General features: G+C 42.2%; 1 protein-coding gene across 2 annotated transcripts in view; it reads left to right on the top strand.

Moving 5' to 3' along the window:
- The window catches only part of dysf (dysferlin, limb girdle muscular dystrophy 2B (autosomal recessive)), a 123,399-nt gene that overhangs the window by 68,559 nt on the left and 30,731 nt on the right, over positions 1–24,109 (top strand). Inside the window, exons 42-45 of one of the 2 annotated variants that reach the window (XM_074699246.1) lie at positions 10,072–10,083; positions 13,730–13,828; positions 23,447–23,575; positions 23,784–23,939. In XM_074699246.1, coding sequence (XP_074555347.1) covers positions 10,072–10,083; positions 13,730–13,828; positions 23,447–23,575; positions 23,784–23,939 — 396 coding nt within the window. The remainder of the gene's footprint in view (positions 1–10,071; positions 10,084–13,729; positions 13,829–23,446; positions 23,576–23,783; positions 23,940–24,109) is intronic. The other variant, XM_074699247.1, reaches the window with a different exon arrangement.

Below are 24,109 nucleotides of genomic sequence, written 5' to 3'. Positions count from 1 at the left end.
TGATAAACGTACCATCCATGTCTCTGCTGGGGTTAGACCAGGGGTCTTCAACCTGCGGCTCTGGAGCCTTATGCAGCTCTTTGACTCCTTTGCAGTGGCTCCTTGTAGCATTAAAAAATTATGATTGAATTAAAGAATTTTAACTTTTCTTACAGAGCGTATTGATGACTGAAGACACTAACACTAAATAAAATCATGTGTTAACATTTAGTTGAACTAAATCTTCATCCCATCTGTCAATAAAGCCTGCCACCGCTCTACTTCACCTCCTACAACATCAACAGCCCACCAACTTTCCATGCACCTGTGGCTAACCTCAAGTTTCACAGCCCTGGGAAGATAACTACATCTACAAAAAGACTAATCTGGAAGAAAATACAGATTTGAAATCTGTGGATGGATTCATTTAACTGACAACGTGCCGGTTTAATTAACATGTTTGTTATGAGGCAAGACCTTATCAAACAATGAAAAATGATGAGTTGAGGGATATCAATATGTATATTATCAAATTTAAGTCGTCATTCAAATTAGTTAGTCCAAATATTTTTGAAACTTTTGCTTTTTTTTTTTAAATTTCAAAACTGTTTGAAATTGTCCCATTTTTTCACTGATTTTTTTTTTTTTTTTAGCAAATTCTTGAAATTTCAGTTTTTTAAAAATATATTCAAGTTTTTTTTTTAATTTCATTTTTAAATTCACTTAAAATTAAACGAAGGAAAATTATGTGAAATTTTATAAATTCAAGAAAACTTACTATTAGGTCAGTGTTCACTAGATTTAAACTATGTAAATAATTTTGTACACTTCATCATCTCTGTTGTGAAGATGAAGTAGACTTTGTGGCTCCAGGATGACTTTAATCCAGGTGAGCTGAGGCAAAATGGCTCCTATTAAAGTAAAGGTTGCAGACCTCTGGGTGCCTCTCCACAGAGAGAGGGGTGACCCTAACCCCAACCCCCCCTCCATCAGTCAAACAAACTATTACAGCGTTACTCTCATCTTCTTTGTCTCACTTTCTGTCCTCTGCTGCATTTCCATGTGTTAACAATACAGATCTGTTCACATTGGCAACAAATTTCGGATGCAACTATTCCAACATGTTGAAATATCTTTGTAAGAGCCACTAATGATACTTGTTTCCATGACGACTTGTAGTGAATCTTAACTGGTGGGTTGTGACCATAGACTGTATATAGAGTGGACAGCATGGCTCCGCCATTTATCATTGTACGGTTTTGAAGCAAAAATTCCACCATCTCAGGCGCCACCATTGTAGCAGTTTGGAGCCATAGTCTGTGCAGTAGAGACGATGAGGGATTCTGAGAGAATCTGAGTGGAGCTGGGTGACAAAAATAATGATTATTTTTTTCTTTCAAGAGTCGAATAACTTCTTGACTTTACCTCACCACATATTTTACAATCCCCGAAAAAATACACAAGAACGGCAGCTGTCAATCATCGTTAAACGTGACATAAAGCCTCGTTTTTAAACCCGTATAACTAATGAAAATGAAACTTTTCAGAAAAATAAGGACTTGAATACAGCCAAATAATATCTTCAAATCACCACAACAATTGGACGTAAGAAGCATTTCTATCAGGTGTAATAATTTTTTAAAGTTTGACCACAGCCCATCTGGAATGACTGGAAAGCCGTATTTTTAGACCTATACTGCAGCCAGTCACCAGGGGGAGCAGTTTTTGTGGAGATCTCACTTTGAGCCAAGCAAGCGGACGTCCATTTTTTTACAGTCTATGGTTGTGACCCAAAAACAGCGAGCAGACCCATTTTCAGTGGGTCATGGACCTTAGAAAAATAACTTGTGCTTTTATTTTGAAGCAGAGTGCCATCTATTCACGCAGCTAACAGTAGATGGTGATAATGCCCTAGTTGAGCATGGCGATATGAAAATGTGACAATAACATGAGATGAGGATTTTAGGTCACAGACCAGTGGAGATAATTCAGGTTAAAGTAAGAGTAAGAAACACATATTCAAGGTAGACAACGGCTGAAATACACCGGATGCGTCTCCAGTTGGTCTCTGCTCCGTCTCCAGTGACTTTCATAACAAAACAAAATATGTCCAAACCAGATGATTTTCATCTTCACTACTACCACACATGGAAACACTGAGTGACTGAAAACACTGTAGTGGGCATGCCAGGCCTGTAGGTGGAGCTATAGCTTGTCCAAAATCAGCTTTTGGTAGATCTCCTCTGAAGTAGAGTTGGGCTGATCATCTGGTGTACTGGTGAATGCTAAGAGCAGACATGGAGCAACAGATACACATTTTGTATAAAGACAGTCAGCAGATTCTGCAGATTCAGCACCACAAACGCAACACGGCAGACCACTGTGATCCTAACAACTGTGTTCTTGTACTGTTGCACTGTTGTATGCACTTGCATGAAGCTGTGTGAGACAACAGTATTTCTACTGAAAATGCTGGCTTACTGTTTACATGGCAAAAGTGGCGGCAGCTTTGTGGAAAAGAATCTACTCTGGAGGCTGTTTTCAAAAGATTCTGTTTTAGGTCGGTGTTTTCATGTAAACGAGAGGCTGAAACGCAACAATAAACTCCAAACTCTATGTATTTCTGTCTTTTTGCCCTGCTGCCATAATGCTGAAATGCTTTACTACCCGGATGAAAACAGTCACAGATGACTGACGTTTCGTAGCTTGGCATGGTTTGTCAGTATGTTGATCCAGTCAATAGAGATAACAATACTCACCTTCTGTAATGAGGAACCAGGAAGAGGGTGTTGACCTTCAAGCTCTGCTAATATCAGCCAGTTTGATATTGTTCTTTAATCTTTTTTAAATAAATTGTGCTTTATATTTTGGCTTTTTCTGGTGTTTCTCACTTTTAGACGAGTTGGTTTGTCAGAATTTAGAGTTTTGTTGACACAACTGCAAAAAGCTGTTAGAAACATCACTAATTCTTATAGAGATGGCTAAGCAGAGACTAAATGTAATTAATGGAGTTTTTTTTTTTTTAAATGAGAGCCTTATGTCATAACTCTGGATCAAGTTATAGATGATCAATCTGGGAGAAATGGCTCATGAGAAATATCTGTATACACTTTCTTAAACTGCTAAGGAAAAAACTTTCTAGCCCAGAAATCTGGGTTTCACAGACTGAAACGCACCAAGCCGTGTGGTTATGAGAGAAACTCAACCCCAGATTTGAATGCGAAGACCACGCTCCTCCTCGCTCCATCCCTCTGTTTTATTTACCTAAGCCAGGTCAATTGGAAGACTTTGCCTGACCCGGACCAGACTGCAAATACACACATCCAGTGGTGCTCGCTCCGTCCTCGCTCAGCAGTAATTGAGGGCGATTTCTTTCTCTCCAAACAAAGATATTTGTTTTATTAAGGGTCAGATATTGAAACCGGTCAAATTAAAGGCTCGCTTTTCTGTCTGGCTGGGGCCAAAGTCAACAGAGCTGCTAAAGATCCTCTACACCACAAATCTGTGTAAGCAGACAGTTACTAAACGTGGAGAGAGGGATGGTAGAGGAAGGCGGAGGAGAGGCACGGGGAGAAAAAAGATCAAATGAGGAAAAAGAAAGAGGGCTAATATCTCATGGCTCCAGAAAAAGAAAAGCAGCTCTTGTGCTGTAAATCCTGACGTCTTCATCTCTGGTCATGGGTGCACGACTGATGATTACCAGATCAGTTTCAGGGTGAAGAAGTTGAAGACGAATGTCAACGACCCCACTTTGGGATATTTGGACAGAAAATGATCGGTGTGTGTCACGTTTCATACACAGCAGTCAAGCCCTCTGACGGTGTTGGTCATGGCTCAAAGCAGCCGCCATCATTCGTCCAGCTTGTTGCATTTGTAAAGGTGTCAAGTCTATTTTTTGGGGGGGGTATTTTTTGTATCAGTGTGTTTCTCCAGTGACGCATCAGAAAGCTGCGCTTGGACTGCATCTCCCCTCCATCATGACTTGTCATCAGAATTTTTCCAGCACGGCGCCAAAAATCAGCCGAGTCTGGTTATAAAAGCCCTCTGAAAAACGCTGCAGCACGCCTCTCTTTCCATAAATCCTCGCTGGCTGCTTTTAAACCCGAGACAAACTCACTGAAATGGCGTGGTGCCAGGTGACTTTGCGGCATTTTTGGGGGGTTTTATGAAACACACATTTATGGCCTTTTAATGACACTGTAACCAGGAACAAGATGTCAAAATAGCTTAGTAAATCATTTCTGTTTTTCTTGTTATGCTAATTACAGCTGCAGACTGATGTAAGCTGCTGCTGTGTGCCTCCAGTATCTCAATACTGCTGCCCAAAAATGACATCTGACTGTGCCCATGCACGTCTGGATGACATGGGTGTACTGGCAGGGCTCGGTTTAACTTGGTCTTTAGACTTTATGGTTCCTAAATGTCACATGAAAACAGACACCGTTGGGTTCAGGGATGTCTGTGATTTCAAAGTAAAAATGTTTTGATGTTGGATTTAAATTTGGCTACATTTGCTGAAATAGTTCAAAGCTTCCATCATCAACACTTGAAGACTTTCTATGAATTAACGCCAGAAAGTAGGGGAGACCAGGGCTTGTTGTCACACGGGTAAGTTGTCACATTGCAGTTATCTTCCCCACCAGAGGGTGTATGTAGAAAGTAGAATACCAGTTTTTTGCCTACATATGGTCAGGCCTCATGTCCTGTCTGAGAAGAGTGTGGCTCATTGTGAGCTCAAGTGAGCATCAGTTAACCAATCTGGACAACCCAAAGGGAAAAAAACAAAATAATAAAAAAAAACAAGTGAGCTAAATGTCAACAACTGATGATCCACAACATTTATTTATAAGAGAAGATTGTCTAAGGAGGCCTTCGAGGTCAGATTTTCTAGTTTTGAAAACAAAAAATGGTTCCACCCAACGTCTGTCAGAGCTCAGAACAAGTTGAAGAGTGAAAAGAAGTGAGACTTTCCAAACTTACTGAAAATTTGTATGCACAATTTCCCTTAAGTCAGAAAAATTACAAACACGCGCTGCCCGGCAGCATGAGTACAGAAGAGTCTGGAAAAGCTTTCATGAACTGGATACAGACGAAGTCACTGCTGTGCAACGTCAATCACTCGGGGCAACAAAGACGTGTATTTATGTGAAAGTGCCACAGGTTTTACCTCAGGTTTGGTGCTCTGCCTTGAATCCGCTTTAGAGGGAATGACATTCAAACAGCTCTGCTGAATCCTGTTCCCACATTCTTCACATTGACCAGTTTATTTTGGAGTTCCAGGATCAGAAAAATGAAACCACTGGTTCAGGAATGTCTCCTCGAAGCACTAAACCTGCTGCAAAACTAAGACAGTCTGGTTACAGCAGCGTCTCCCTGCTGGAGATTCGGAAGTCTGCTTTCTGTCCTGAGAGCATTAACTTGTTGTCTCCAGGTTGTCCTGAGTGGACATCCAGAACCAGGGGTCTGCAGGTTTCTACCTTAGCATAGAACCTCGCAATGTGAGAGGAACGCTAACTATTGGAAGACTTTGAAAGTTGGTCTTATGTGGTTCAGGAAATTGTTGACGTCTGATCAAAAGGTCTGCGGGTATTTGCATTTGGTTAATTCTCTTTTACCTCTGTAAGGTTGAGCAAAGACGAGGAGGGAGGATCAAACCACTGTCCTGTCCTTGGTTATCGAAGCTAAATGTGGGCTGTATCCACACTGGAAAAGACCTGATATGGTGTCAGTCCAAGGCCACTTTATCAAGCCATCCAACCAACCAATACCACTTTAGCTCAATTCTGACCGGTGTGGTAAAAATGGCTCAAAGAGTATCAGGGGGATCTTGTTTATTTGATTGTACTCAGCCCAGAAACTTCTGGAATAGGCTGCAGTTCAACAAACACTTAAGTTTGATGCTAGTGCCAATAAGGTGTCAGTCATTACTCTCCACTGACAAGGACTGGGACTGTAATGATACCAGTCCAAGCCCCCTTTCCCAAGTCAGCTAGGCTAATATATCTGTCTCCCATTAAAGGAAAGACAAATTCACTGGTTCCCACCTGGGAGTTACAATCCTCAGTCCTGTGTGTATTAGCTGGACATGGTGCGAGGATCTTCAGATAGTAACCAATCAACAATCTGATTGGATGAACGGATGTCCAGGATGTCAGTGCCCTTAAGGGGTGTGAAGATGATCTGACAAGCTTTATGGCCTCAAAATCCTTCTCCAGTTGAAGCAGGGTCACAAATGTTGGAATAAGTGAAAGAACAGGAGAGAACAATATCGACTGAACACAACAAATTGTTTCCTATTTCCTGATAAGGGAATATTATGGTTCCTTCAGCTGGTTCCTGAGCCTAGAACCAGCCTTGGATGCAGTTTTGTGAACATGGATCTCGTGCAAACCCATCCAAGGAAACACTGAAGGCTTAAAAAGCCTGCTTTTGCTTTTCCTGGAAGTTAGGTACAATGGCCCCTGTGAACAGATCACTTCTGCATTGGCGTGAGGTGGCTTGTGTTATGATGGCAGAGATTAAATTAAGTGTCTGCTGGAGTTGCCTAAAGTGTCTGTCAATGATATACAGAGAATAATCCAGGTATCTAGAACAACACCATGTAGTAAGTCGTATATAGGCTTTAAAATGTTTGTGTCTTTATTTCTTTGGAGCTTTGCAGGTCATTTGCAAACACTAGCTAGCTTGAGCTAGAAGACTTGCTTTCATCAAGTTAAGAGCTTCAGGTCAATCATATTTTAAAGTAAGTGTAATCATGTGTATAAACCTCTGACTTCATGTGTAAGTACTTTTATTAAAGCACAAGGTAAAAAGGGGCTACAGAGATCTCCCTGAGAGCGACTAATAGAGAACTCTCTGACAAGAGAATCCTGTTCCAAACATTCAACATGTTAGACATCTAGATAGAGGTTTAACGTCATATGAATTGGGAACTATGATATAAAAACCTTGCACTCCGTCAGTTTTCCAGCAGAATATCAACTTTCTTCTATGAAAAAATGTAAAACACTCGCACAATCCATTCAACATGTCATATCTCTCCTACAGCACATGGCAGTGGTGTGGAGATGGCTGAAAGAGCTGTCATTCTGTCTTAAAAGGACACTTCTGTATATTTACATGTCATTGTGTTCAGTGTGTAACAAATCAGACCACAATTAAAAACCTTAACATTATTATTAACCACACAACAACCACCAAAATGAACAGTTTGGATGCTTTGACAACAAGCGTTCGATGGCATCATGCGATAGAACAGCACTTTACAGTAACTGGAAGTTTACATGCTACCTGATTTTTAACTGGACATACTCTACTAAGTCTCCTTGGTACGGCAGCCATTGGTGATGGATAGGTCAACAACAGGGAAGATTCTCTCCCAGTCGTTCAGGGTTGTAGGCCTTTGTGAAACCAATGAGACAAAGATAAGTCCATTCAAATCCCAAACTCCTGCCAAACAGATTAAAGGTTTAAAATCATCTAGAACACAACCTAAAAGGTACCTTCAACATGTTCTGTTACATTCAGCAAGTGTGCAAGCTTGAACACATTAAGGGCCATGATTTTTTTCATCAAAAGACCAAAGACAGGAATATCTTGAGCACAAAAGATACACAACAAGTTGGAGTACAGCATCTCTCCAGAGGGATTCAGGTGGTATTCAGACCTGAACTGTTTGGTCCACTTTAAATGGACCAGGGTTCATTTCCCATGCTGGTCCGGACTTTCCATGCAGGTGTGAATAGACACAAACGAACCCTGGAGTGGACCAAACAACCGGACCGAGACCCACTTTTTGAGGTGGTCTCGGTCCACTTCCAAACAAACTGGTGCGGTTCGTGTTTCTCCGGTGCAGGTCTGAATACAAACCAGGGTCCATCTGAACTAACTACAGGATACATGCGCCTTTTGGGCCTATAAAGCCACCACAGCCAAGCATTGTGCATTAATCCTCACGTATTTCACTCACAGCCCATAGTGAATGTTGTTCTTTAGTTCATACCTGATCCTCCGTCTTCTGTTTAGCCACGCTGTTGCTAGCATGTTGTGGGTCAGGACACACAGCATAGCGCCTCCTTGCTGCGCGCATTCGTCTTTGCTGTTCCAAAATTGTAAACGGTGTTGTTAAGCTGCTTTGAAGGAGCTGCTCTTGAAACTGAAAATGATTTAGCAGCTCTAATAAGAGCACAAACACACACGTTTACCTCCATTTCCAGGTCTTTATTCTGTGTGCCGCCTTTGTCAGTGCTGTCCAATGAGAGCGCTGATCGTCACACACGTGGATGTGTTTACAGAATATAGTCCACTTGCAAAAAGTACAATCTGAATACGAACCGCACCAAACGAAAAAAATAAAGTCCACTTTTGGTCCAGACCAAAAGTGGACCAAAGGACTTTTCTGGTCAGAATACAGCCTCAGTCTTGAAAGCACCCTAAGATGCCCATGTACCTCCCATCTTTGATGACCAAGAACTTAGTACATTGTCAGAAAAGTCCACTATCACACTACGTAAACTTTGGCCCCTGAAACCCACTGCAGACTATCACCAGTGTGAAGTGTTACTGTTTTCAAGCAGCTTCTTGGTGAACAAAGAGCACATGGGCCCTCAGAGTCTGCCTCACAGGCACTGTGTAGCCTTTTCCAGCTTCAGGCTTTCCTCCCTGACCCCTGACCCCCTGCTGTGGACAGGGTTTCCCCAGCAGAGGCGTTTATGAAGCAGCTTGGAGCTCTTATGTAAATCCATCCTCCCTGCTCTCACAGTTCTTGGCAGTGCCAGTCTGGTTTGGTTAGCCTGGCTTTCCCTCCAGGGCGTAATGATAGGCTGCAAACCACAATGACACCCTGAACAGACCACTGCGTTTGTGTGTGTGTGTGTGCCAGTGTGTGTGGGTCTCTTGAGTGTGTACTAAATACCCGTCGCAGTCTGAAACGCTCCACTGGCGACCCTAATCTGTCTGAATCAGAAGTGGTGGACTTGAGGGAACACACCTTTACACACACACACACATTCTGGCGCCCCTGTCATCATTACTTGGCACCAGCTGCCCACAGAGGGCACATTAACACACAGCAGACACTTCACGGCTCAGACACTCAGCGCCATGGCCCAGTTAAACTCCACGTGCTGGCCTTTTCCATGCCATGCTGCCACTTTGGAATAATGAGGAATTCCACAGTTTTCCCCTCATGATCCCAGCGTTCCTTGGAGTAAGTGGGAAGCCACGGGAAGGGGATTCCACGCTGACCGGGGTGCCGTAAGAGCACTTCTGTTCTACATTTGTGCCTGCACACACACTCAAACACACACAAAGGAAAAAGCTGTGCATGCGTCATGAGTGTGAGTGTTCCTTGGAGGGTTGAAGGTCGCAGGGCGGGGTCGGCTCCTGCTGAAATGTGTGTGAGCGAAAGGGGGCTGGTAGTTTGATCTCTCCCCTCGGTATTCCTCATCTTTGTAGTCGTTGTTTCCTTGTTGCGTCATGACTACTGCCAACACACACACACACACACACACACACACACACACACACACACACACACACACACACACACACACACACACTGTGAGAAAATACTCAAAAATAAACATTTGAATAGCGCTCTCCGCGTTGCCAATGTGAACAGACTTTAAGTAGATTTGATGGATGTTGCTGTTTCATGCTACAGAAAGTAAAAGCCCTGATAAATCCACATAACAGGGTTTCACTCAGAGACGTCACAAATCCCCCCAAAACTCACATCATATAAATCAAAATGACTCATTTCCAAAACCACAGAAAGCCATCGGTTAGCTTTGAACAAAAAGATATTTCATTCTTGGGATGACTCACAACTCCAGCAGAAAGACCCAAACAGTCCTTTTCAAATTGATGCGTTTATTTCTCCCACTCCATTTGATGGTGCATGTTCCATTTTGGAGTGAAACCCTTTATGTGTAATGCAGCAGTGTTCAGACATGAGTTTAAAAGCTTCTTAAAATGTGTCTCGTTCTGTAACTTCAGTGTGTGGTTACATCTTTCCAGCGTTTGCTTTGATTGAAAGTGAAGTGTGTGACTTTTCTCTGACCTGTCTTTCTCTGTTAATGCCAACACTAGATGTTACAGTGGGTAAGTGTTTGAAACCCTTCACTGACCTCTGGTATAATGTGATATGTAACAGACACAGTCTTGTATCAAAGCATCATTTTGTCCCAAGAAAATCCTCTTAAATTAGCTCTTTTAAGTCGTATCATCTGTCAGCATGTCCCTTCTGAAAAAGGCTAAATGTGTTTAAGGAGCTCCCCTCGTACTGGGCTGAACCGGAAAGAGAAGGTTAAGTCTGCACAACAGAAGCTGCTCCTTTAAGAGCACAAAGATTTTCCCTCCATCTGTCGACTGGTTCAGAAACAGAGATGGGCCCTGAACATCCCTCTCCCCAGCAACCTGTCTCATCTCGTTCTTGGGGTTTCTCAACATTTTCAATCCAGACAGCAAAAATATTCCCTCTGATGTGTTCAGGGTCTACCTCAGGGTTTCATCTCTGGAACCTCTGGTCCATGAATCCACTGTTTGACCTGTTATGATCACAGTTAGGGAAAGATACTGAATTAAGGCTGCGACACATTACAGGATCCTCCAAACCTTCACACATTTAGAGAGCACACACTTGATGATAACAAAAGACTGATCGCAGACGATTTCTCTCTCCTCAACTTACAGTGTGTGGTCTGCACTCTGAGGTCACCACACACTAACAGATTCTTCAGCGGAGCTTCAGCATCTTCACACTTAACATTCCAAATCTCTCGTAGTAAAACGGTGGCTTCGGTGTAAACAAACATGACAGATGTACAGGAAAAAGCAAAGATGGTTGCTTTCGGGCTCTAGAGTAAAAAAAAAACACACACACAACAGAAAAGGCTTATGGAAAAGGTTGTGGAGATGGCGGCGATTTGGGCTGTATGAATAACAGTGCGAGTTGGGGGTGAGTTAAGTAGTTTTAAGTATCACAGATAGATTTCTTACTCCCTCTTCAGTCTCTACACGCTGTACCTGCTCAGCTCCTCTCAGAGCGCCACACACACTACAGGATTTTTAGTCACAAATATTACACATGTTCAGGGCTTGACATTAACTTTTTTGCTCACCAGCCACTGTGGCTAGTGGTATCCCTGAGTTACTAGCCACTCAGTATTTTCACTGGCCACAATTTGATGTTGGATAACTATGTTTAATATGATTAAAGCGGATGATGACATGCTTAAGTTTATTTCAAAAAGATTTACAACCTCTTTAAATGTAAATGACCCCTATGCACACTCAAAACAAGACTACATCAATGTTAAAATCCACAGGTCCTTAATCAGGTATTCAGCTCTAATAAAGTTGTGTGTAACATTATGCTCCTTTCATATGAAAATATGAAGTCTATTAAGACATAGTAATTAAAATAGTAGTTTGTTAATGCTTATAATAAAATGGTAAAGGGGATTAATTGAACTGATAAAAACTCAGCAAGAGACACTGCCTGCTTAAATATTTATTAACGATTGTAATCAGAAAAACATTTCTTTTTTCATGAGAATGACAATGAAGGAGAGGTAAATTAAATTTCTTCAGAGCTTTCATCATCACAGTCATCTTTTTGCTTGTCTCTCTGCTCCATGTTTGAGATACAATTCAACCCGCCAAAGTGGCCAGTGAGAGCAGCGGTTTTACCAGCCACTGCCGAAATCCACCCGCATTTGGCCGGTTGGCTGGTGTTCATGTCAAGCCCTGAACATGTTCATTATCTTTGATCTCTGAATCAGAGGCCTTCCAAGCGGCTCCAACCAGAAGAAATCACTGTAAACACACCCCACACCACAGGAAAATCACATATGATGTCATCTGACAATCGGCCTTTACTGGCTTTGATCGTAAAGGGGAGATAGGGACAAAAATCAGCCCCATTATCCTGTGGTGTGTACCTGCTTTAAGGTAATTTCATAGGTACCAACCAGATTCTGTCTGTAGTACCAAGTTATGATTCAGATAACATCAAATGGTACCATGTTTAGGTAACATAACGCAGCCTTGTGACTGTGAGGAAGTGGCAGAGAATGCGGTTTTCTATACTGGACATGAACACAGCATAATAAGTTTCTATATTGAGATATAAATATGCTAAACTGTAAAAGAATTGAGTTTTAATTATTAAACAAATTGATATTTATTACCACATTAACCTCTTACTGCCTGAATTAATTAATAGTTACAAAAATCAATTGTTTTGTGAGTTTTTGCATCCTTACAGATATTAAAATAAGTGGAGTATAATACACACAATAGTTATAACTAAGTTATATTATATATAGACATGAGAACTCATTCCCTGACCAATATACTGTGACATAGTGGGTCTAATACGATCTGTGGTTTGTGTATAATATGAATCAATAGGTAATAATGAGATACAAAGGTCATTTCAGCTGCATCAGGACCTAACAGGGTATGTCGCAAATTAACACACACAAAAGTACCAAAAATTGGTAACATTGAGTATGGATACAGTATTGTTTCAAATATGAAAGGTTCCCTTTCCTAATCACAGAGGTGATTGTTGAAAGGTTAACTTCCGTGTGGCGTCATGTTAGCTGTTGATCCTACACTGTTAGAATAAAACTGTTTCATCTACAAGCTTCAGTCAGGAGATATCCCACGTTTTTTGATCATCAAAGAAACTTATGCAGGAGGTTTATACAAGGATATTCCAACACTTGTTGATTCATGTGCAGTGCTGTGTGTGTGGGCTGTAATGGACTCACACAGCTCTTCATGAAACTCCAACTACAGCTACAGCTAATTTTCAGCTCATGACTCTCTTGACACCAAGAGAATTGCTGACTCATACCGTCCCACATTTTGGTGCCCTTCTGTTTGGGTGCAATACATACCAACCCAACCCAACCCTGCAGTTTGTTGATTGCTCAGCTATCAGTATCCAGCTAACACGTCACCTATTGCGAAGGGCCAACTGTGCCCTTCACGATCGCTACTCAAAGAGCAGGAGTGAAGGGGAGGGTGGTGATATGGATGGACAGGTCAGTCAGAGCTTTCAGGCTCAGCACCCTCTCCATCACAGCAGTATGGTAAAATCACCACGTCCAATCTTTAGAACCAAAACCACAGCTTGAAGGGAAATGCAAGTTCAGTTTCAGCTCAGGTGTGAACCAAAGAGACTTCAGTCTTTTATCAAGCTTGGCCGAGCGTCACCTAGAAGTGAGAGAAAAGACTACCAACAAACCCTGCTCAACGTACGCCTTCCTTTGTTTTTCTTTCTCTGTTTTGTTTCTTCTTAAACCTCATGTTGGTTTTGTCCACTTTCTGCCACCTCCTGTCTTAATGTTACCCATTTCCATTGCCTCACAACGCCCATATACCATGACTTTGCTGCCACAGAGCCACCAGAGGCAGCTTTTACATGTGTTGACGTGGGTTGGCGAACCTCATGTTGCTCTGGGATCACTGGAAAAATCATGAAATGCAAGTTATTCCTGAGCACGGAGGTGGGCTGCTTCTGCAAAGGCAAACAGCTCTTAGCATGGCTGTTCATGTGTCTAAAAGGTCAGTGCAGAGGGAGGAGGTTACAGTATTAAAGAGTTATCCACCTAACACTCAGAGCAGAGGTGAAAGTGACAGTTCAGCTTAAGGTCATTTTTCTGAATTTACATAATGAGAAAGTTAAGAGATGAAAGAAGCTTTAACCTGTGACCTCTAACTCTGTGACCAACAGGAAGAAGAGTTCATGGACTGGTGGAGTAAATTCTATGCCTCCACGGGGGAGAAAAACAAGTACGGGACATACCTGGAGAGAGGATTCGACACGCTGAAGGTAAGGAAGTGTGGGCGGAAAATGCAGTTCAGTCTGTTTTCTTTTTGTTTGGCTTGTGTGTTTTATTTTTGAAGTGCATCAAGCAGATAAAAACTAAGGGAAAAGATCTTTCAAAGGATGACAGACCGACAAAGGAGCCTTTTGTTCCCTTTCTTCAAATGTTCGTCTCATTATCCCAAACTCCACCATCTAAATCACGTTCTTGCCCTCCTGCCAGTTCCCTCCATCAGTCTATCCTCCGTCCTCCTCCTGCTTTCTCATGCCCCGTACTCGAAGCCCGGCGCCGTGACATTTCAGCCGTTTTCCGAACAACTCGGATGATTCATCCATGTTGAATTCGGGATCGCAGCAGTGGGACTGATCGGGGGGAAAGAGTCACGGATAACGTCAGTTGTCAATGTCTCTCTTAGGTCTTGTTCTGTAGGAGTCTGCTACGGTTCAGCCGCCGTCCCAGGAGCCCCTCGGCAGTCGCCCACGCTCTGCTCAACCCTTATCCCAATTCTCTTGGCCTAGACAACGACCTCTTCTTCCACCGGGACTCAAACCACTCGTCAGTCTTGTTGTCTGATGCCCAAACAAATGACTAATCATGTCAGAATTTGGCCTTTTATTACTCTTAATGAGACCTCTACCCTCTCCTCTGAAGGCACATCAGGACAGCAGCTCTGAGTCTCCTTCTTGTTTGTGCTTATATTCATCCTCTGCATGTATCCTTAAAAACATGCTCTAAAAAGTGATATCCAATGAGTTTCATTGGCGTGAAGTAATGACCAGCGTGAAGATTGTTCCCATGGAAGCATGGGAAAGTTTTTCCTTCTCTTAAAGGTAATTTAATACCTTACTCTCATGTTGAAGTACACTTCTTGCTCTTTTTCTTTGGATGAAAACATTAAACATAGTGAAAACTAATGGTACAGTGGAGAACAATAACAGCGTGCCCAACGCTCGTTGACCCTCCAAAGGCTCTTTCCATTTAACCATGTAGTGGGTGTATTTTTCATTCAGGAAGCCCATTAAATGGGTTCACCCCAGCCGCTGGAAACACAGCCAAGTCGCCTTTGAGTTTTTGCGACATTTCAAAACTTTTGCAGAAAATTCACTTGACAGTTGGATGGAAACGAGCGAAATGACCAATGAGCCACTGGTTCCATCTTTGCTTTGCCTCAGTTTCACCCTCGCCCCTCCGCCGACTTGGTGCCAACACTTCCCGCTTATTTATTCCCTCCTCCCTCCGCTGTCCTTTACTCTCCTGCTCCTTTCTTTTCTTTGACAAGCGTTTAAGTCAGATGTGCTACTGTCACAGGGAAATGAGCCGCAGTTTCCAACCTTTACAACCTCCTTTACCTTCCTCTCACCCCTCACTTCACCATCCTACCCTTTCTATTTCCTCAGCCCTTTGACTGCCCTGCAGCAGCAACTAACAGTTTTCCTTTCTTTGACCCAAAGTCAACTCCCACTTTATATCCTCACCTTTCCCCGAGCCTTTTATGTCACCTTTCTGTTTCTGTTTCCATGTCTTCAAGCTGCTGCAAAACCTGTTGAATCAGCAGTGTAGCACTCTCCTCTGGCGCCATCGTGGAGGTCCACTAAGAAAACCAGCTATGGAAATAGCCAGGTTTGTCAGAAGCACTTAGGCAAATGAGACATCCTCAGAAAAAGAAAGGATGCATCCAGCTCACATGAAGAAAGCTACTTATTTTGGTGGGAATCCAAATAAAAGCAAATCAACATTGTGTACACTTTCAAGGCTTAAGAAAATGTCACTCTGACCGCAGAAATAGACATTAGCACAGGCTGCTTCAGAGCGAGGTCCCTCAGAGGCTACCTGTTCGTCTGTTTGGATCCTCTGTAATGGATTTAGATTTTTTGGGAGTTAAAGGTTCAGTTTATTTATTGACATCTAGTCTTGGATGGGATCAGAGATTATGTCCTGGTAGGGCCTGTTTTCACCTGCAGCGTTTGAGCAGTTACGTCGATTTCAAGCTGCTTCTCTCTGGTGCTTGTTGTTTCCAAGTTAAGAAAGTTGTCTCATTGAACTTTTGCTTCCCTGAATGTTAAGCTGGTCCTATTTTATTTGCTCAGCACCAGAAAGAGTTGAGCTGTAATGTTTGCAGCAGCTCAGACCTGGAGATTGGACCCATAAAGATGGTTGATTCCTTCTTTTCCGTCGTTGTTGGCAAAGGTATTATCAAGTGATCATTATCAGAGCCCAAGCCTGAAAAGGGGGCGGAAGCCCTCTTGAAACCTTTAGTATTGTTTTTATATATGTTTAATATTAATATATAGTTTTCTTGCCGATACCTGCTCCAGTGCCTCCTCTATTGACGTCAAACTTCAGCCCCTCCAGCTACTTTCAGGCCCAACATTTTAAAGCACAACTATCATGGCTATACCTACAAAAAAAGTCTCTCATGACCATCATGAAGTCTGAACAGGAAGTTCACAATTTGGGCTTAGACATTGGGTTTTGACGATTTATAGGCTACCTGTTTGAACAAACAATGATGATGAAATGGTGCTCTGAAATCTCTCTCAAACCTTTATAAAGCAGCACCGATCAGGTTACATCCTGTTGTTCAAGGGTGTGTCTATGGCACCAAACTGTAAAAAAATTCTGTAAAAAAATTCTGTAAAAAAAACAGTAAAAGCACTGTCAGCAAAGTTTCCAGACAAATACTGTAAAATTACAGTCAAATCAATCAACAGTAATTTACAGTAATTTATATATTTGTGTGAAAATACTATTTTTCCCATGTACAATAAGTTTGTAATGTATAAAAACAAACTCTGTATGTAAAACTAAAGATAAATATCTGCAGATTTACAGTATTATGTAATTTTATGAAAAAATACCATTATTTAACAGAATTTTCCTAAATTATTACGGTCAAACACCTGACATAGTGACAGTGCAAAGAGTTCTGCAGAAAAATACCGTGGTTTACATCAAAAATACTTTTTGTTGTGATGGTGTTTTGTCACCATAAGTGAGGAGGGCATATCAGATTCTGCTGAACATTCAAGTATTGCACTGGGGGGAACATGCTGCCTGTGCAACACTGCATGGACCGGCTGTGTCATTCAAATAACATTGTTATTAAAAATTGACCAACATAGCAAAGACCAACAACACATCTCATTTATTTATTCCTGTATTTTACAGTGTTTCTTTATGTAGCTCCATGTTTTAACAGTGTTTGGCTGTAATTTGACTGTATTTGTCGGGAAACTTTGCTGCCAGTGCTGTTATCTTTTTTTGTTGTTGTTGTTGTTGTTCGTTTTTTTTTTGTTTCGTTTTTTTTTACATTTTTTCTCTTTTTTACTGTGTAATCCAGTATTTTTACAGTTATTTTACATTGTTCTGCATTTTTAACAGTGTTTGACTGTAATTTTACAGTATCTGTCTGGAATCTCTGCTGCCAGTGCTTTTACCATTTTTCTTACCCGTTTTTTTTTTTTTTTCAATCTGTGAACTGCAACCATAAGTAAGGATGGGAACAGGGTTCATCTGGCATAATACCTAAAAAAAAAACATCCAGGATGCCATTTTACAGATAATTTTACAGTTTTGTATAATGTTTTTGAAAAACAGGAAAAATACTTAAAAAAAAAAAAAAAAACTAATGGGTTAATAACCATAAAATTCTGATTTCTTTTTTGGCTGTCTAAAATTACTGAAAATATCTGTAAATCTCTCAGCATTTTGTTGTTTTATAAGAAAACAGGAAAAATCTGTTAAAAATTACAGACCATTTCCTGTGATTTTTTTTTTTTTTTCAGCAGTGCACCTTAAACTTGGAAATCTCGCTGTTAACCAGGAAGTCACAGTAACTCTGCCATATGAAGTCCAATCTCCTTCAAATTTCACACACACACCATCAAGGTCTAGGTTGAATATTTCTAAGGTTGTCAAGCAGTCCATGAGTGTCAGCTGCAGTGTGGTAGGTTGTGGAGAACAGTGGCAGGAGAAAGGCCTTCTGGGTATATGTAAAACTTAGAAAGTGTCTCTCTAAGAGTCTGAAAAGGAAAGTTGATGTAGGAAATCTTAAATGAAGGTTGAACTGATGCGTTTGTGTTTGAGGAGCCAGCTTTTAAAAATACTGTACCTGTGGGCCTCAGCTGCTAAAGTAAATAATCTGAGGGTCAGGATTAGGGTTAGGGTTAGGTAACATTGGTGTTTCTACTCACTTTGATATTTTTCAGTAAAATTCTAGTGGTCCAGATTCAGCCCGTGGCTGCCAGTTGACATTCATTGCCCTAAAGGATAATGTGTGCTCTAACCACAGGCTGGGGACATTCATATACTCCAGACTCACACGGTTAGATGATAATAAGGTGAGCCTGAGACAAAGCATTGCACCATCAGCGTATTAATGTGAGTTTTATTTCTTTGGCTCCAAGCGATGAATGTCCGAAAAGCCTGTCACCATTTGGAATCAGCTAACATGCTAAGGTTTCACTTTTATCGGGGAACTGGAAAACACTGGACTGAAACTTGTTCTAACAAACACAAATTACCCAGCATCACACTTTCCAACACATCTTGAAGTGAGCTAATAGGTACGACTGCTAGCTGAATGCTCATTCAAGGCTAGCTGATTCAAACTCTTGAAAACATACCAGTGTTTGTACTTGGCAGTTAGCTTGATGCTACAAGAAGCTAGCCAGTGAAAAGTCAGTGTGCTACAAACTACACCAACACTTAGCTTCCAGAGTGCGCTATGGTGGGACTGTGACCGTTAGCCAAACTCAACAATGACATTATGTATTTGAACTTCCTGAAATGATGAGGCGATGACCCAGAGACTCCAGACTCTCAGAGTTTCGTTACGTCTTCACAGACTTTCAGATGTTGGCCACAGAACCTCATCACTTCACCTGAAAGCCTTCTTTCTCCTCTTCCTGGTATTTAGCTCTGTCCTTTTCAATTTCCTGACCTCAGGTCATTAAAGTCAGCAGCACCCTGTCCTTGGCTCACCCCTCTTCTTTCACACTCACAGCACACCCCCTCCACAGCTCTCATCTCCTCTTTTCACTTCAATCTTCATCCTCCTCTTCCTCGTTTCGTGACAGCAGAGCTGGACAGTTTGATGTCTGTCACAGAGGAGCTGCTGTTTCCACCCATGTTTTGATTTGGTTCACCTCTCATCTTCCCTTTTCACCTCCTCTTTCCTCCTTTCACCGTCTCCCCTGGTAGTAGGTTGGGTGAGCATGTTTCCTGACTTGTCTTTCGTTTTTCATCATCCTCGGCTTTCATCGACGCTTCACTCAGCTGTAGTGGTTCATTGCTTTTGCCATAAAACATATCCAACCTCTCTTTGAAACATTTTGCTTGTCTCCAAAATTCAAGATGGAGGCATCAAAAAAACCCTTGAAACAGTTGTCTACCAAAGGCACATCACTGTGGTTACGTGCGTTTTACAGTTGCAGTTCTTGTGCTGATGATGGTCATTCTGAACGTCTATCTGTCAGCTCCACAGCCCCTCCTGTTTGGTCTCCCCTCTCCCTTGGTATTGGGTTTGGTGTTTAAGAAATGCAATGAACCGCTGTTTCCAGCCCCCTCTTTCATTGACATCATCCCCTCTCATCACTCTCTCTTTGTCCTGAACCTCCCCTCCCCCTTCCTCACCCTGCTCTCCACCTCTTCTCCACCCAGATCTCAGACTGGTCACCCTTCATCTCCCTCCTCTCTCTGTCTGACTCCCTGTTCTGTCACCACATCTCTTTCCTAACGAACACTTTGTGTTGTGTAATTAAAAGAGGTCAGATGTTTCTGCTGTCGTTGCATTCTCTGTGGTACGTACACAACCCACAAACTGTACATCATATAAGAAATGACAGCGCTGCAGATGATATGATGTCCATTAATTAAACTGTTGCAACAACCACTGGAAGAATAAAGTTCAGGCAAGTCATCAAACTTCAAGTCTGCACTTTTGAATCAGCTGACTCTCACTAATCCATGAAACCTGCACAGTCTTAAAGAGTTCTGCAGGAATCTCCAAAAAGGAGCATCTGTTGGAGAACTCAAGCAACAGGCAGCCATACACGAATGCAGTGTTGCCAAGTCCTCGGGTAGGAGAGCAGCTGTTAGCTGTCCTAAAAGTTACTAGAAAACGTCATCTCCTGTAGCATAATTCATAAGCAAATGGAGGCTTTGCACATCTGACTCTGCGTCTTAGGACGCTAAGGTTCCAGCATATCCTGCTCTAAGGGGACCCCTGTGTTAGTTCCAGGCTAGAGCATAAAAAAACTTGAACTGGAGGTGACTCTAAAAAGCATTGGTGGGAGGAAGAGACCCAGTGCTGATAAAAAACAATATAGATTATATTACTATTAATTATTATTGGTGCACAGGGCTTGACTCGCCAAATATGGGTGAATTTCAGCAGTATTGGGTAACACTGCCACTCCTACTAGCCACTTTTGCAGGTTGAATTATTTAATTGTAGTTTTCTGAAGCAGCACCTGAAACACTAAACCCATTGCAATATGAGACTAAGACACTACAACTCCCATGAGCACCGCCTGCACACAGTGTTCGTTCATTGGTCCATTCATGAAGCCTTTAGCTGATGTAACTGCTGTCAGGTGCTGGACTTTGAGGAAAAAGCTCCAAACACTTATCAAAGCTATATGTAAAAAGTTCACTCTAGAAAAACTGTAAACAAACCAAATCATTCTAAATAAATATTTAGTCCAGTGTGACTTGTATCTGTGGTTTTGCGTATTACTATGACTTTTTCTTCATAGACTGCGTATTTTCATATAAAAGGAGAACAACCTGATCAGAGCTGAACACCTGATAATGACCTGTGGAGTTTAACATTTACGTAGTCTTGATTTGAGTGTGAACAGGGGTCATTTGCATTTACAAAGGATTTAAATCTAGTTGAAGTGAACTTTAGCATGCCATCGTCAGTTTTAATCATATTAAACATAATTATCCAACATTTAATTTGTGGCTAGTGAAAACACTGAGTGGCTAGTAACTCTGGAAAACCATCAGCCAAAGTGGCTGGTTAGCAAAAAGTTGATGTCAGGCCCTGCTGGTGCATCCGCTTGGAGCAACACATACAATCATTAGCCGCGTTTCCACCAAGCAGACTGGTTCGGTTCGTCTTGGTACGGCGCGCATTTGGTGGCATTTCAACTGACTGATCCCGGGAAAGATCTCCAAATAACCATGACGAGCTGTACCATTTTTTTGGACCCTTCTGTATGGGTGCCAGACTGAACCGATCCGCTCTCAGAAGGTGGAGCTACAACACTGCAGACTGTTGATTGGTCGAAAGAATCGTCACTTACCCTGTGACAGCAGCTGCTGTATTTCTCCTGGCAGCACACAGACATCTCTGGAACAAAGCTTGATTGTTCTTTGTATCATAGAGCTACATGCCAATCACAGAGAGAACGAACACTGTGTCGCGCTGCTACGGCGTCACGCTATGGTTTAACAGCTGCGGCTCTCTGCATTTGGCTTAAATGCCACCTACCACTAGAGGTCACCGTTTTGCTGTGGAAACACAAACAGGATCAGGCTTAACTGTCCCAAACCGTGCCAAACTGTACTGAACTGACCTGGACTGCTTGGAGGAAACGCAGCTATTCAGTGTCATCAAATGGGAATGCAGATTAATCAAAACCCAAACAATCCAAAAACCAGTAACAATTTTCAATGGCACTTCATTTCATTCACCACTTGATGTCCTACCCGAGCACTTTATGTCATTGAAGCCTCGAGTAGTGAAACATGTTCTGGAAAAAGAGTCAACGGTTCAACAAAGCCTCCACCAGCCATCACTAAAGACAGGTAGCCTGTAGCAGCTGTGTTTTTGGCTCTGGATCTTTGTGCAGGCTTGCAAAGCCAGGATCAGCACTTGCATGCACACCATGAGCTCCTCCATTGGTGCTTTGACGGCTTCATGGGGGTTATGGGTAGGGGTGGGTACCAAATGAGGTACTTTTATAGGTACTGACCAAATTCTGTCTGTATTACCAAGTACTGATTCATGTAAAATCAAATAGTTTTGTGTTTAGGTACCTAAATGCGTCCTTGTGACTGTGAGGAAGTGGAAGAGTAGGAGATGCTGGACTTGAACACAGCACTGTAAGGTTATATACTGTAGAATAAATATGTTAAATTGAAAACTTTGAGATTTTATTAATAAACAAATTAGTATTTATTACCACATTATCACAATGGTACCAATGCCTGGTACCCATGAGTACCATTAACAATTGCCAGGTACCAGGCATTGGTACTGTATTATTTCAGATGTGAACGGTACCCATCTGTGTCCCTGGGTAAACGGCTACGTCTGTGGTGATGTACTTAAGTTCTATAGTGCAGTGATGTGGCTCTGACTTGGCTTCTTGCCTATGGAAAACCAAAAAAGCAGGTAAATACTCAGCGAAGTGAAATTGAAAACCACAGGTCAAATCGGTGACCAAACTTAACGCTAGCACCAAACACCAGAGGGGTCTGAAAAGTCCCTAAATACAGCGTTGTGAAGGGTTAGAGTTTGGATCAGGGGCTAAAGTTGAACAGTGTTCATTTCTTTACATCTTGTTCATCAAAGACCCGCTTTTCTGCGACAAAGACGACTTGACAAAAACTGTGATGAACGTAGGTTTTGTCTTAGTTACTGAAGAATGACGAGATGAAATTCTCAGATCTCAGTAAGACCGTCTCTCCAATGTGTGTCTGTCACTGTACTTATGGTCCCTCATGAAAGTGTAACACAGTCATTGTTTTGTGTCTGCACTTTTTATGAAGCTCGAGGTTAAAAATAGAGCCATGGTTTCCACCAAAAAGTTTCCGAGGCAAAGTCTGTAATTCCACTGAAAACAGAGTAAAATAATGTGAAACAGAACAAACACAGGTCATGATGTGACCAAAGAAGTACGTTCAAAGAATGTTTGAGAACCAAACCAAGCCTCAGATGAAATTACTCTTTTTGCTACTGGTTGTGTTCGTCTGATGCCGCGGTGATTGTCTCTTTCCAGCGCCTTCATCTCGCCCTTTCAGCGACGGGCCGAGCTGTCACGTCTGAGCGTGTTCCCGAGACTGATGTAAACAAACACCACTAATGAAAACGATGAATCTTTGTCTGCTTCTGACACAAAGACGTCCCTGCCCAGATCCAGAATGTGCACTTTTACCCACACACACACACAGATACACACTGTCTGTGTGTGATGCCAGCGCCCCTGTCGTGTGAGTGTAATAAAGTGTGCTGAGCAGCTCTTGGCTCCAGTGTAACGTCAGTGCAGTGCTGTAATCACACTGGCCCACCCTCAGCTATGATGCCATGCAGGATAATGTGTGTGTGATGTGCTGGCAGCCTGATACAAGCTGTTAAAAATAAAGACTCTCTATGTGTGTGTGTGTGTGTGTGTGTGTGTGTGTGTGTGTGTGTGTGTGTGTGTGTGTGTGTGTGTGTGTGTGTGTGTGTGTGTGTGTGTGTGTTTCTGTTTAAAGATTAACTCCAGAGGAGTTGACTCATGCATGGTCTTTGTTGTCATCCTCTTCTCTCTCCATCTCTCCTGTTCTTCATTTTCACTCTTTAACCAATGAATGATCTGTTTCTTCCTCCTCCTCCTCCTCTTCCTCAGGTGTATGACCGTGAGCTGGAGAAAGTGGAGGGCTTCGAGGGTCTCTCAGATTTCTGTCAGACCTTCAAGTTATTCAGAGGAAAGACTCAGGATCAGGGAGAGGACCCGTCTGTGGTCGGAGAGTTCAAGGTAGGAGCCGTCTTTGATATGAAATTACTAAATGTTCATTTCTGTTCTGGATTGATTCAGCCACACGTTGTTCCCCTTCTGCTTCTTGTAGTTTCCTCCAAACACTCAAAGTTTAACATGAAATCTTGCTTTTATATTCTTCATTGGGACTGAAAATAAAAGTGTTTTCTTTGCTAAATTATCCATCTTTGATCCCTCCATCTGACAGGGCATGTTCAAGATCTACCCTCTGCCCGATGACCCCTCTGTCCCGCCTCCACCCAGACAGTTCAGAAGACTTCCTCCAAATGGCATTGAGGAGTGTTTGGTGCGAGTCTACATAATCCAGGCTCACAGCCTACAGCCCAAAGACACCAACGGAAAGGTACGAAAGGGACTGTCTCAAAGAAACTTCCCACATACCCCTAAGAACACCCCCATCTCCCCACAGAACATCTTTCAGCAGAATATCCTAAACTCCTTCAGAACATCCTAAACTCCTTCAGAACATCCTAAACTCCTTCAGAACATCCTAAACTCCCTACATAATGCCTC

This window comes from Halichoeres trimaculatus, unplaced genomic scaffold, assembly GCF_033239565.1.
Source record: "Halichoeres trimaculatus isolate MK-OKI-2021-1 unplaced genomic scaffold, fHalTri1.1 fHalTri1_scaffold_22, whole genome shotgun sequence".
NCBI classification, from domain to species: domain Eukaryota; kingdom Metazoa; phylum Chordata; class Actinopteri; order Labriformes; family Labridae; genus Halichoeres; species Halichoeres trimaculatus.
This window is presented reverse-complemented; position numbering and strand designations above follow the sequence as displayed.